This window comes from Barbatula barbatula (genome assembly GCF_947034865.1).
Source record: "Barbatula barbatula genome assembly, chromosome: 23".
Classification (NCBI taxonomy): Eukaryota; Metazoa; Chordata; class Actinopteri; order Cypriniformes; family Nemacheilidae; genus Barbatula; species Barbatula barbatula.
The window spans coordinates 17447821-17462116 of record NC_136786.1 but is presented as its reverse complement, the minus strand read 5'-3'; the positions used below and the strand labels follow the sequence as shown (position 1 = coordinate 17462116).

Below are 14296 nucleotides of genomic sequence, written 5' to 3'. Positions count from 1 at the left end.
GACTTGACTGATCTCGCTCCTCTCTATTGCTCTCCTGCGGGCTTGTGAAAGATGCGTGTGTCTAAAAGCCATCAAACAAACATTGACTGGTGCTTCAAAGACATCACCTGACATTCAGAAACTCAACACCTGAATGTGAAGCAAAACAGTTTGTCTCACACATGTTTTCAAGGTACATTGTCTTTCATTTAGCTTCCCTCTCTTCCTCTCCTCTGCGTCCATCTTCTTTTTTTCCTGTATGACAGACCGTGTGTAGGCAGCTTGGCTGAGTGTTCATCATTGCCAGGCTGCTCAGAAGCGGGACAGTGTTCTGGTGACAGATCCGCCCTGGGTTTCCGATCATTAAAGACCAGCGGGAACGTGGCAGGCTGGGATGCTATTGTACAAGGCGTAGCCTGTAGTAATGTCCCACATTTGTGCGTTCACCCTGCATGATGTCCCCTGTGTGTGTGTGTGTGTGCCTGTATTCTGCAATTATTATGAATAGTATACCATGGTATCATGCGGTACAGAGTTTCCCGCATTCTGTGTGGATCTATCTTTAGCCCGCTAGAACCAAATAACTTGGCATGGGTTCAGCCCGTTGCCATGGCTACTTTTGTACATGCTCGAGGCTGCTGATTCGTCAATGCGAAGTGGATCCAGATCTCAAAATCTAGCACACTTGTTTCTTCGAATTTGCATGGTAGGACAAGTGACGCATTAGATATAGTTCCATTTATTTAGTGGCATTGAAGATATGAGTGAGATGAGTGATTTGATGAATCCGGGTTTATAATGAGGAAAGGGACTCGTGCCGGAGGACGGAATAATATGGGAATAATGAGTTCTGAGCTCATCATGTTTGTTCATTAAACTGAGAATGGGCACAGGCGTTAGATTGGGCTATATGGACCAAACTGGGAAAATTCCCAGAACAACGTTATAAGACTAGATTTTTACATATAAAGTTTTTTTTATTTTGCAGACACTTTTATCCAAAGCGACTTGAGTTGTTTGTGATGCTGTGATGTGTTAAAGCCACAATATGGAATAGTTTGTTATGAAATATCCAAAAATCACTTGCACAGCGTTATATATTTCATGCAGCTGTGTACTTACATTCTCCCAAATGTTCCCAAGAATGTGCAAATCCCTATTTAAAATAATGGCCCGTCCCTTGTGTCCCTTGTATTTGTCGCATATCAGTGACTTAATATCCGCTGCTCCGCACGGCCCTCAGTTTCCGGGTGTAAAGGAAACCCCAAAACGCGTAAATGTTTTTTACTTTTTAAACGACGGCTGTATGACTGTTTTAAACGCGTAAAATTGTGTAGCATTACGCTACCAAATCAATTGACGAAGTCTAATATCATTCACAGGCTAACGTAGCATTACATTCCACGTTTTTGCAAGCTAATTCATTACCATGACATAAAATAAAATCAATTCATTACCTCGTCCGTAAACATGATGGGAGATCTCCATACGCCTCTGGATGGAAGAATGCTTGTAACCAGTTCTTGGCCACCATTGACTACCACAGTAGGAAAAATGACAATGGCAGTCGTGTCCCAGAACTGTTTTCTTTTTTTTTACATTCTTCAAAATATCTTCTTTTGTGTTCAACAGAGCAAAGATATTTATAAAGTCATATTTCCTACTATGAGGGTCAATGGTGGACAGAACTAGGTTATTATGGGTGGCTGCTTGGTGGTTCTATCAACGGGATTTTAGGAAAATAATATAAACACACGGTCCAATATATCTGAAAGAGAATGTGTTTTGACAAAAATGTCTAATGCTGGAATTGGCCAGCACACCTCTGCTCAGCAAGATGGAGATGACAATCATATTCTGTACGTATAGAAGGGACAGTTCACCCAAAAATGAAAATTCTTTCATCACTCACTCACCCTCATGTTATTCCATCGATGACTTTCATCGATGAAACACAACAGAAGATATTTTAAGAACGTTGTTAACCAAACAACATTGGACCCCATTGACTTCCGTTGTATGGACACAAAACCATTTCTCAAAATATCTACTTTTGTGTTTCAGTATACAAATTGAACAGCAGCCTTGGGGTAATTCTGTGTTTGCATATCCCTATTGTAACATAAATGTGAGAGACATACAGAGAGATTAAAAATGAGGAGGTGGTACACTAAAACACACACACACATTCTTTATTAAACCGTTGATAAACCATCTGTGTTTTTAAGAACACTTTCATCTCCAGTTATCTTCTCTTAAACTAATTTAGGGAATTGCGTGTCAGCAAAGATGACCGCACATGTTGGTCTGAGGGGAACAACAGCTGATATATATGCGTGTAGGCACATCGTGTGGCAGTTGGACGTGGGCTAACACATGGTGGAGCAGCCCAGCTCTGACAGACTGAGAACGGAGAGAAAGGGAAAGATACAGCGAGAGCGTAAGAGAGGAAAGGGGAGTGAGTTAAAGAGAGCGAGAGAGGCAGCCTGCCAGTGAATGTTAAAACAGGATCAACCCTCAACCTACGGTACCTGGACTTAGGCAAACACACACACAAACACACTTACTGGAGCACATACACATGCAGACATGATGGAATGAACATACAGAACTCCGGTTGGCGCATTCTTCACCTAAAACCATAAACTGGCATCAAATAACTGGTGAGTGTCTCTCCATTCTTCCATTTTAAACTTGTTTCTATATTAACATGCGTGATTGTTTTGTCAGTTGTTTTGAAATACATACAATGGGTTATTATTTGTTTCTAGACTATTTTTGTTCTCTTCACTTTATAAATGTATTGTACTCTGTGGACTGCATTTGTTTTAAGTGTAACCGAGGGAAAGTAATTGTATGTTTTCGTGTGGCTCGGTCTAAAAAAGATCAAGGGGTCTTTGGGTCAGTAAGCTTTTAATTCCTTTAAGCCCCCTGCTTTATGCTGGCCGTCCAGTCTTGGCGGCAGGAGGTCCGCAAAGCCTTCGCCAACAGATTTAATAGGGTCTGACTCTTGGATGGCCACAGTTTGCTGTTGTCTGTCAGGGGACTAATGACATCACAGATAGCATCACCCTGGCCGGGGACACCCCTTTTTATTCACTGCTGATGTCATAGAGATATGGCGATAGGTAGTGTGCTAAAGGCGCACACCTGGTAATGGTGTAAATGGAAACCGCAAGAGGAAAAGATCTTTCCACCCACATATCTGAATCAGAATGCACATTCATTTTGTATAGGAGCACACTGTGCACATGAACCGAATATTGTTTTATAAAACAGTGTCTGTTAAATATAATACGGTACAGTTCAATGCATCTCAAACTTGATATTGTTAAATTTTCTAGATTCTGATTGGCCAACAGACATATTGACGGTGACTAAAGGTGCTGTGTGTTATTTTTTGGAGGATCTATTGACATAAATGGAATACATACATAACTATGTGTTCAGAGGTGTATAAAGACCTTACATTATCAGGTTCTTATTACCTTACAATGAGCTATTTCTATAGTGATGAAATCTTAGTTCGGTGTCAGCCACCGTAGTTCTTCGAAAGGGAGGGGGGAGTGAGCCGTTGGTTGCAATTCACAACCTCACCTCTAGATGCCGCTAAATGCCATACACTGGACCTTAAAGGGAAGGATTCTGTTCAGTCAGCTATACAGGCATTTGGTGGATTGTCAGTGAGGGAGTCTGGGAGGATTCTTTTTTTGGTTTAGTTGCATAATGGAAGCTATACGTATTGTGCAGGTGTTATGGTTTATTGGTGGTTTACCATGGCGTTTTGGTTACTGATTGTTTACCATATTTGTATATGTAAATAGTATTTTAAGGGATTGATAATGATACTCATACAATCTTTCATTTACTCACCCTCATGTTATTACAAACCTGTATGGCTAACATTTCTTCTGCAGAACACAAAATAAAATATTTTGAGGGACGTTGGTAACCAAACAACATTGGACCCCACCAAACCACTGAGACATTTCTCGAAATATCTTCTTTTGTGTTCCGCAGTCACTGTTTTAAAGACACGAGAGTAAAATGATTAGGACCGATTTTTAATTTTTAACTATCCCTTTAACACACCAGATTAATGACATTTACAAATAAATGAAAAGGTCATTGAAATGAATTGGTTAAGCAGTGTAGAAACCCTGTACAGTATGTATCAAAGTACCATCATTTTACCATGGAACTGCCACTACTTTTATTAGGTACATGCTATTCTTGCTTGTTGTTGGCAGAAAGAGAGAGAAGGAAAGCAGATGACATGGGTCTCAGACATCAGAAGAAGTTGTGGACTAATGTATACTGTTCCCTCGATCACAGTTAAACCTGTGCTGACGGTCCAGCTGTGAGACTGTGACTTCTGCCTGGCATTGACAAGGAGTGTGGGCAGGACTAAATAACATGACCTTCTGTGTGTTTTCACACCGGGCGTCTTAATTCCGGTATTGAACCCTGCCAGGCCGCTGTCATCTGAGCTGACTAGCAGAGGAATGATAATGCTGGATTCAGGATTCAGAATTCCAGTTTTCTGGATCCCGTTGGATCACTGGGCTCAGGCTTTCATTTAGAAGCTCTTTTGTGATTGCGTGGGTGTGTAATTTCCTTTTCACTCTCAAACTCATTTTCAGCTGGGGCGTAATGTATTCAGATTTTCTGCATAAATTGTTTTAATGTGTGAGGATGTACTTCACTTTGGTGCTGTTGTGGTTTAGTGATGACATCAGATGGTTATACCATGGTACTGAATGCTTACCACATTCATATAGCATGTAGTTTTTTTGTTTAAAGCATACAGCCTTTGTATCCAGCCCAGTGCTTTGTGCTCGTAATGGCAGGTGTGAGTATTTTTAGAGAAGGTCTGTACAGCAGAACAGATAAAGAGGTCAGATAAAATGCAGGAAACACTTCTGGTCTTCATAGGAGCCTCCCTAAATAACCGAGAATATCAGCAGTTTGTTTGACTCTAATGGGCGTATTCTCGTTTTGGTGCATCATTTCGCTTGATCTCAGTGTAAACTGGGTTCTACTGTTAAGCATAATGGAAATATTAGCTGGCTTTAAAAAGCACAGCTCATATCTTGAGGGTCTCGAGACGCGCTTTTGATAACAGAAATTGCCATGCCAACTTATAAACAAAAGCTTGCAATGCTTGCCCCGCCCTGAGGGTCTTCTGATTGGTCCACTACTGTGGAGCTTACATCGATAAGCTGCGCTGCTCATAAAAGTTATTTTAAGGGTGCTGCGTGTACTTTTTGGGAAAATCTATTAACAGAAATGCAATATAATATACATGTGTGCAGAGGTGTATAAAGACCTCACTTAATGAAGCGTTATGTTTTCATTACCTTAGAATGAGCTATTTCTATCTACATACACCGCGGGTCCCCTTCCATGGAGTTCGCCATGTTGTTTCTACAGTGGCCCTAAATGGACAAACTCCTCCAAAGAGCGCATTTCGTAAATTTGTTATCTCCTTTGGCAAAGAAGCGAAAAGGTGACAACATCTTAGTTCTGTGATAGCCGCCATACTGCTTCGAAGGGTTTGGTTGCAATTCGTAACCTTAGTGCTAGATGCCGCTAAATTTCATACACTGGACCTTTAACTTGACATGTCTGTTTATGCTTATTTTCTGAATACGAGTTTTAGTGTAAGCTAAAAGCTTTCGCTTGAATACCTGACGTGGCTGTTTACAATATGTTTGTTTATGAATTAATTGTAATTTAAGGAGCGTTCCTTAAACGTTCATTCTTTTTAGTCAAATGAAATTAATCCAAAAACATGGTATGAAAAAAACTATTTGTTTGTGAAGGGAGCTAGCAATTTATGATGTGACAAATATGTTTGCCCAACCAAGTGAATATAATTTCAAAATGTATTTTGTCCTGATTACACTAATTGATCGTAATGTTTCTCAGGAAACAAAGCAGAAAGGGTGATATGAGCACTTCACACCCACACTTTTTTTGTTTACAACTGCAAATGTGTCCAACATTACCTAAGCTGTGCCTGTGTTAGTGTTAGTGAGGAATCTTGCCAATTGGTGAGACATTTGAAGCGGGTTTCTGTCAGCGCAAATGCTAGTCATTAGCAAAAATGTCATCAGCACTTGTGATTTTCTTCTTCCTCTGAGAATCTGCAGGTAAAAGAAGGCAGACATGGTACATGTTAAGGTCATTGACACATCTCTTGTTGTAGATCTGTAATGTGTTAGATGGCATCCAGGGTATTACGTACGGCCAATAGTCAGCGACTGGAAGAGAAAGAGGGGTGTAATGTGAGCGGAGGTAAACAGGTGCGGTGCTGTACACAGCTGTCATATGGACCCTGCATGACTTGTCTCCTCAAGAAGCATTTGTCTTGAAGAAAGGAACAACCTGATATTATAGACCAGAAGAGAATGTGAGAACGCTTAGGACAGACCCAGTTACTGTAGCAGTGTCTGTTTGGAGTCTTTACTTTTCACACAGTGTTGTAAATTTCATTCAACCGTGCTGAAAAGGAGTACAAACTAAATATTTAATTTGTATGTATTAATACAAAATACTATTAATAATAATAGAAAATGTAAATGTTGTATATTAAACTAAACTTTATTTTAATTTAATTTATTTGATTATTTTTACTTTTATTAAATTTATTTGATACAATATTGGGTGCTAAAGGGATTTTTCATCATTTACTCACACTCAGGTTGTTTCGGACCTGTATGCATTTCTTTGTTCCAATCATCCACTACCATACTAGAAAAAACACTATAAATGTTGAACACAAAATGAGATATTTTGAAGAATTTAGGCAAACAAAGAGTTCTCGGGCACCTTTGACTACCATTTCATTCTTCCTATGGTACTCAAAGATGTCCCGGAACTGCAAATGACTAACATTACTCTAAATATCTTTCTCTGTGTTCATCGGAAAAAAGTCAAAGAAATTACATAAGGGTTAGACAGAATTTTCTTTTTTGGTTGAACTATCCCTTAAAGACTGAGATGCAAACCAAAGGCTTAACCTCAAGCCCTAATTTTCTATATTTTTTCCACCGCTTCCGGTTTTGAAAGGACAAATTTTTTCGCATCACACCTGCATTCTTAGAGCAGATCATTGGTCATATTTTGTTCTTGAGCTCTCCACACATCTCCAGGGAGCTCATTCATACACGTGTGTTTCATAACCTCATGTCATTATCTAAATGCTTTGCGACCCTGCAGTCCACCTGTGACCACTTACTGCTCATGTGTTTATTTCTGTACAGACACGAGATGAGGTCAGTCTTCAGTGGGCTATTCTTAACCCAACAACATTGCCTCTGCGAGCCCAAACATACAAAAAATGACCTTGAACGGGTTTTGGGATACGAAGTCAATACCCTAGGGGAGAGATTTACAGAACACTCAATGGAAAGTTTGTCTGTTAATAAATCAATTCAGTTTATTTCTATGCGGCACAGATTCTTTCAACGGTTTAAAAAAAGGTTTTTATACTAATACACGTTTACAAGACAACAACATAATAAGAGCATAATAAGACAATTAAAGGTCCATTGTGAACTTTTTTTGGGGATCTGCAATTGAAATGCAATATATTGTACATAACTATGTCCTCAGAGGTGTATTATTTTTATTACCTTAGAATGAGCTATTTTACTACATACACCGCGGGCCCCATTACACGTAATTCGCCATGTTGTTTCTACGGTAACGGACAAACTGCTCTACAGAATGCGTTTCGCAAAGAAGCGCAAACATGACGACATGCTAGTTTTATGTCAGCCACCATCGTGCTTCAAAAGGGAGGTGTGGAGTAGCCCGTTGGTTGCAATTGGCAACCTCGCTGCTAGATGGCGATACATTTTTATACATTTAATATAAATGTTTACCTTAACATCTTTCTCTGACAGTTTTATCAATTTGCAGTGCCTTCGAGTTGTCTTTTTTATCTATTGTGTATTGACGAAAGACGCTTTGTCACATGATGTGTCTAACAGTGACACACCAGCTATGGTAGTTATGGTTTGCACATGGACACCGGTTCTTGTCCTTTGTAGACTAGTCTTTTGTAGACCCCGCACATAATCCCTTCCAACACGTTTCTTCGCCTTTTAACACTGACGCCCCCTTACAAATCCCCCGTACTGAAGATTTCCCATGTGCCAACTTGCACGTGCCAATCAGATGGTTTGAAACCTGTCTTCAGTCTTATAGACAGACATTGATGGTGGTCTGTTTGTGAGAATAGGCTGTTTATCTCGCTCGCTCTGTCTGTCTTTCCTTTTCTGACAGGGTCATAATGGAAGAAGAAGCTCTGTTGAGAGAGAGACTACAAGCCATTACGGTGAGTATCAGACTGGATCTTTGCTGTTGTTTGGATTTATGTAACAGAGAATTGAGGTTTTGTAACGGCAGGTTTGATATTAGCATTTTTGGTATAGTGCTAGTATCTGTCTGAAGGTTTGAAACTGAGATACTGTAAAACTGATGTATTTGCTCTTGCATGGCTGGGACAGGGTAGAGATTTTATGTTATTTCTTTAAATCAAAGCTTTTAGAAAATAGCTAGACGTTTATTTTATCACCAGTCTCAAATGAACGAGTAGTTTTAACACTTTTGACATAAGTCATTACAAGCTGCATTAATCGGAGAGATGAATCCCATTCATGTCTGCTGAACGATGTGCTTAGTTTTGTCAATGTCTGGACTCCATTAAAGAGCATGTGGAAAAAAAAACGTCAAGGTTTTATTTCTGTCCAGAGACTTTGAGCTGTTCATTTCTTACATGAAGTCATCGTTTATTAGAGAGTTAAAAATAATGTCGCAAAGCCTCTCGCTTTAAAGAGCTCCCTGTAGCTCGCATGCTTGCGTTATTGCAAGACATTAAATGCCACGAATAGAAAACAAGCATTTGGGGTCGGGGTGAAACTCAAAAGGAATTTGTGTTTTATTTTACTTTCTTTCTACCATCAGGACAAAAGACGAATCCGAGAGGAGATAGAAAAGAAAAGAAGACACGCCGAAGAAGAGAAATTCAAACTTCAGTATCTGAAGGTTCGATTTTCTCCATGAAGCGTTTTGAGGAGCATGGTTTACCTTCCAGTGTTTGTGTTTCCTGTTAAACAGGAAGTTAGGTTGGAGCAAATCAGGGTTGCCTATTTGTCTAAGATTTGATTTAGTGTGGAATACAAAGGATTTATCGAAAGGAACATATTTGTTTTCTTGCTAGAATATATTTAAAATCTGTTTAAAGTCCATTTTGTTCACATTTAAGGGTACACTAATACAGGGGTTTTCAGACTTTATGATGCCAAGGACCCCCAAATAAGATACATAACCATCTATACATTGTTATGTATAAGGAAACATTTAATAATAATAATTTTCAATTCCAATGTATTTGTGCTGTAGCGGGTTTCACTTTGAGTGAGAAAAACTTACTAGACAGATACAAATATATACCTATGGATGTAGCAAAAAAGACAGAAAATAACTAACAATTTTCTCTTTATTTATTTTTCCCTGCAATTTTCTGGGGACCCCTTAAACCTTCTGTGGGGTCCCGGACCCCAGTTTGAAAACCCCGGCACTAATAGATTTAAAAGCAGATCTTATAATAGTAGTGATAATGATGCTATTTTACAGTATTTGCTTATGTTACTGTTTGTTTGAAAATTAAATGAAATCATTGAGGTAAAAAAGAAAATAAAGGTGTAATGTTAGCATGACATCATAACATGAAATGAGTGTTTAAGCAATCAGATAATGTGAAAAATGTAAAGTGTTAGAAACCACAATGTTCTTGTTCCTTTTTTATTCTTTGCACAAGTAGAAGAAAACCCTGAGAGAACAATGGCTGATGGATGGATTAAACACACTGAGCGAAGAGGAACAAGAATCTGCCAAAACCCAAACTGAAGCCAACCAACAGCAGACTAAACTTCTACAGAGCAACATCGAACAGTACGTGTCACTTCCTGTTTGCGTGATGAGAGTCTGTTGATTGGATTATTCTTGTTTAGTGTCTACGGTGAGCTTTGCAGACGGACACAACTCACTCACAGCGTTACATAATCATCCATTTACAACAAACTCTGTCTGGAATTGCCAGCAGTTTACGCAAGAGGTCATACAGAATGCCAGAGGAAAATGTTGAGGAAGAATGAAAGTTTAAGCTGTCTGGTCTCACAATTTGAAGCTTTATTAGCTGGAATTGGAGCTTTCTTTTCCAGCATTATTAAGTGTGATGGAAAGGCTTCAGAGGAGCCAAAGAGCTCTTACTTGGTAAATAGACGCCGTTTAAACTGGCTGGATTAAGACGTGAAAAGCAATCACAGAAAATCCCCCCACATTACAGAACTGATGTGATTCGCCATCTCCTGTAAATCATCTTGACATGACAGTTTAGAATCGTGACCTCCAGCCAGACGTTTCTCTCTACTGTGCGATGTTTTCCATAACATCAGCTTTCTGTACATGCCAAAGGGATGCAAATGTCAAATATAAATATTGTTAAAACATTTATATACATAAATATAGTTTAAAGGACCTTTAAAAACGTCAACATGTGCCCAACTTTGGCCGTTTTCAACACTGAATGTAATGCGATGTAATATGTGAGATGTGCACATTTATTGTAGTTTCGTGGTGCTTTTAGGTTTAAAAAAATGAAGCCAAGCGTCAAACTTTATTGAAAACAATCAAAAAAACACAGTCTACTATTAGCACGTGCTTCAGACGAAGAAAGAAATATGTTTTAGTGATACAGATATTCATATGTGCGCCAATGGAGTAATAGAGTTTGGATGTTGAAAAGCAGTTTTAATCCCAATTGTTAAGTATTTCAAGTAATATTTGGTGTGTTCTAGCTTGTGAACATATTCATATTTGTCTGTGTCCTCTTAGAATAAAAGTGGAGATTGCGGCGTTGGAGACGCAGGAACTGGAGATTTCTGCCAAGGAGGAGATTCTTCTAAAGCAATTAAAGGAGGTGGAAAAAACCGCAGAGGACATCATAAAGGTATTGCTTGGGTTTTCTTTTCAACAAGCTTGGAGACTCCTTATCGCTTATTACAACGCAGGGAGGTTTTGCGCCGTGAACAACGTTAATCACAACAATTTATTGTGCTGTAAAGATCTCCCTCGGTATTAAATTCACATCAGGATGAAATTGATTGTTGTTGGTGCCGTGTGGAGTGCGTCTGTTTTGTGATTTGTTTCCTGGAGTTTTTGTATGAAACATGGCTTTGTTTTGCATCTTCACATTTCTTCAACAAATCCTGTGTTGGTACTGCACGGAATACTGTTTAGGAAGTACACGCAAATATCCATCCAGGTAAAGAAACATTTCTTGATTGTTTATCTTGGTTGTATTTTTCATGTATTGAAATCTGTGCAGCATTGTTTATGTGACCCTCATCAGTACATTAAGATCTCTGTTTTAACAGAGCCGATCCAATACATCTATACCGCCATACCTGACATCCCAAAACCATACACCCCCACAACTAAAAGGAGAATCTTTATGTCAGGAAAACACAAAGCTGATGAAGAACTGGAAAAACAGGGTATGACTCACAAAAAAGGCTTATGTTTATGCCACCAAAGATTTGCTGAGATATAATTAGCGCTTGAAATACTGAATAGCATAAATATGTTGAAATGCTGTCAGGAATGTTTTGCAAACAGATACAGTATCATCAGACTGTCCATTCCTGTAATTATAGCAATTCAAGCTCAATTTAATTCATTTTTTGTTAAATAAAGAATGAAAGTGAAAAATAAGGCCGCAATTTTGAGCACGACATGAGATTATACAGAAGAACCCAATAATCAAAACATCGCAAGCTTTTCAGTGAAGAGAAAACTATGTAGCTTTACGTTTTAAAGTAATGTTTTTGTAGTTGTTTTTAGTTTTATCAAGCTATAAGTATTAATATTAAAAATCATACACAAACAATTTTTGGGTCAAAAATGGAGAAAGCGAACAGTTGGGGTTAAATTAACCTGAACATGTTTATAATTGACCCAACCATGTCTTAAAACAACCCAGCATTTTTGAACCAACGCTGGGTTGAAATAACCCAACATCTGTTTAATCTGCTTCAATTCCTGATTTATTTCTATTGTAACATAAATACAACATTTTATAAATTGACGTGAAGAAGCTTGTGTTTAAAGCTCCTGTTTCCCTTTAAGCCACTCACACCATGAGGATCAGCGTTGAGAAAGATCTCCGCACCGGTGAAAGTCACATACTTTCCACAGCCACCATCGCACCTCAGGATCTCCAGCAAGGTATCAAAGTCTACGATGATGGGCGTAAATCTGTCTATGCCCTGCCGTCTGACGGACACGAGTCACAGAACGACATGGACGAGATGAGTCCTCTTGAGGTGGAGGAACTTCTGATGAAAGCCTCGGAGAAGAAAGCCCCAGCAGATTTGGAATACCACGAACCAGTGTTTTCCAGCCCATTTAGTCGCCCCACAACGCCACAGATGACAGAGCGAGGTTACGTAAGCCTTTGCGGCTTTCATACGGCCAGCAAGACCAAGAGCCCTTTTCATGATTTGACTTCCAACAATCAAGAAGCTCAGAGTCTGGACGGCAACCGATCACCAACTCCTATTTCAACATTCACAGTTAACAGAACAGCTTATGATGTCACCAATGAACCCTTCATTGACGATTTTGGTGGTGAGTATAGAAGCACCAGCGTAACATCATCCTCTATCCAGGAGTGTGAGGACCAGGAGCCTCCGATAACACCCACGGCAGACTCCGGCCTGGGATTTGGACAGTGCTCTCCTTTAAACCCAAAGGATGAATCCAGTCTCAGCTATGTGAGTTTTCTCCCTCCTGAGGTGGAGTGTAGGGAGCCTGTTACTATGATCTTCATGGGTTATCAGAATGCCGAATCTGACGAGGAAGATGAGGGAATCCAGGCTGAACTGGTCATGATTGGTGATGATGATGAGGTTTATGATGGCGGTGCCGATGGAGACTCAGAAGACGCCCCTTTGTCTTATCACCCACTGGGATATCACAGCAAGATCTTTAAGCCCAACAGTACTGTGTACCGCTCGGAGATCAGACCGGCTGTCATCAGAACCTTTCATTCTGGAGGACGGACATTTGGGAATGAATTGGGGAGCCCAGTTGCAGCAGGTATCATACGGCGAGAAAGAAGTCATTGTGGTTTCTAAATTCAAACTAACTATAATGTAAATTCTCCTTAAGATACAGTATGTTCTGCTGCTTTACTCCCACCTAGTGGTCCAAACCTTCATATTTTACAACCTACTACATGTTAAAGGGATATTTCACCCCAAAATTACAATTGGCATCATTTATTCACCCTCATGTTGCTTAAAACCTGCTTAGACTGTTTTTACCACAAAACACAAAAGAAGACACCACCTTACTTTAAAATATTTTATTTTGTGTTCTGCAGAAGAATGAAAGTCAAACAGGTTTGAGATAACATGAGGAAGAGTCAATCTTTGGTAGTAAGCATGTAAACAAATCTTACTAAATAATAACCCAGCTGCCTGCCATGCGTGACATTTACATTGCTTGTATTTTAACTACTTGTGTTTTTAGTATTAAAAAATATATAATAAAAGTCTACTTTGTACCTTAGTTTTGTTTTCTTTCAGTCCTTGGCATAATTGTTATAGTCATACAAAACATAATGCCCAGCAGGATTCTTAAAGAAACTCTGATGTTTTTTAAAACTCAAAACAAGTCTTGCATCTCTTCATTTATACACTTTTCATAGAAGGGAACCGTATTCAGAATGTTGTGCACTAACCGCTTTATTGTGTTTCTTTATTAATACATCTGCGCCTGACAGCAAACGTGTTATTCAGAGTCGTCTCGTAGTTGTTGTTCAGCAGAGAAATGCGTCGCTCCCATCCATCAGCCGTAATTGAGCACTTTGTCCTTGCTTTTAAGATGCTGCGGCTGCTCAAGAGCGCTTTCGTAACATCTGCTAAAGAGAATGTTGTGTAATAACCCCTGGCTTGCGTTACGTAAGGGGCAATATGAATACTAAAATCCACAAATACTCGTTCATCTACTAAATTTGTTCGCATGCTATCCCCAACAAACTGCAGGTAAATCTGATAAATGATGGATTGGTTTGGACTGGATTGGATTGGAGGTGTGTTGGAACTGAAACTGTGTTATTGTCCTTTTCACAGCATTGCCAATGAAACGGATAGAAAAGTACGTGTAACATCCACAGATCAAGATTCCACGCTCTGGTTATGATGAAGAGGATATTAAGAGGGCTGAGAGACTGAAAAAA

At 39.3% G+C, this 14296-nt stretch overlaps 1 protein-coding gene across 1 annotated transcript; it reads left to right on the top strand.

Moving 5' to 3' along the window:
• Positions 1-2437: 2437 nt before the first annotated feature.
• LOC306889096 (palmdelphin-like) lies at positions 2438-13620 on the top strand. Its single transcript, XM_079447802.1, has 8 exons — positions 2438-2642; positions 8275-8326; positions 8956-9036; positions 9815-9945; positions 10888-11002; positions 11293-11317; positions 11430-11549; positions 12181-13620. Exons 2-8 carry the CDS (start codon positions 8282-8284, stop codon positions 13188-13190), a joined length of 1527 nt encoding a protein of 508 aa, XP_079303928.1. The 5' UTR covers positions 2438-2642; positions 8275-8281; the 3' UTR covers positions 13191-13620.
• The last annotated feature ends 676 nt before the right edge of the window (positions 13621-14296 follow it).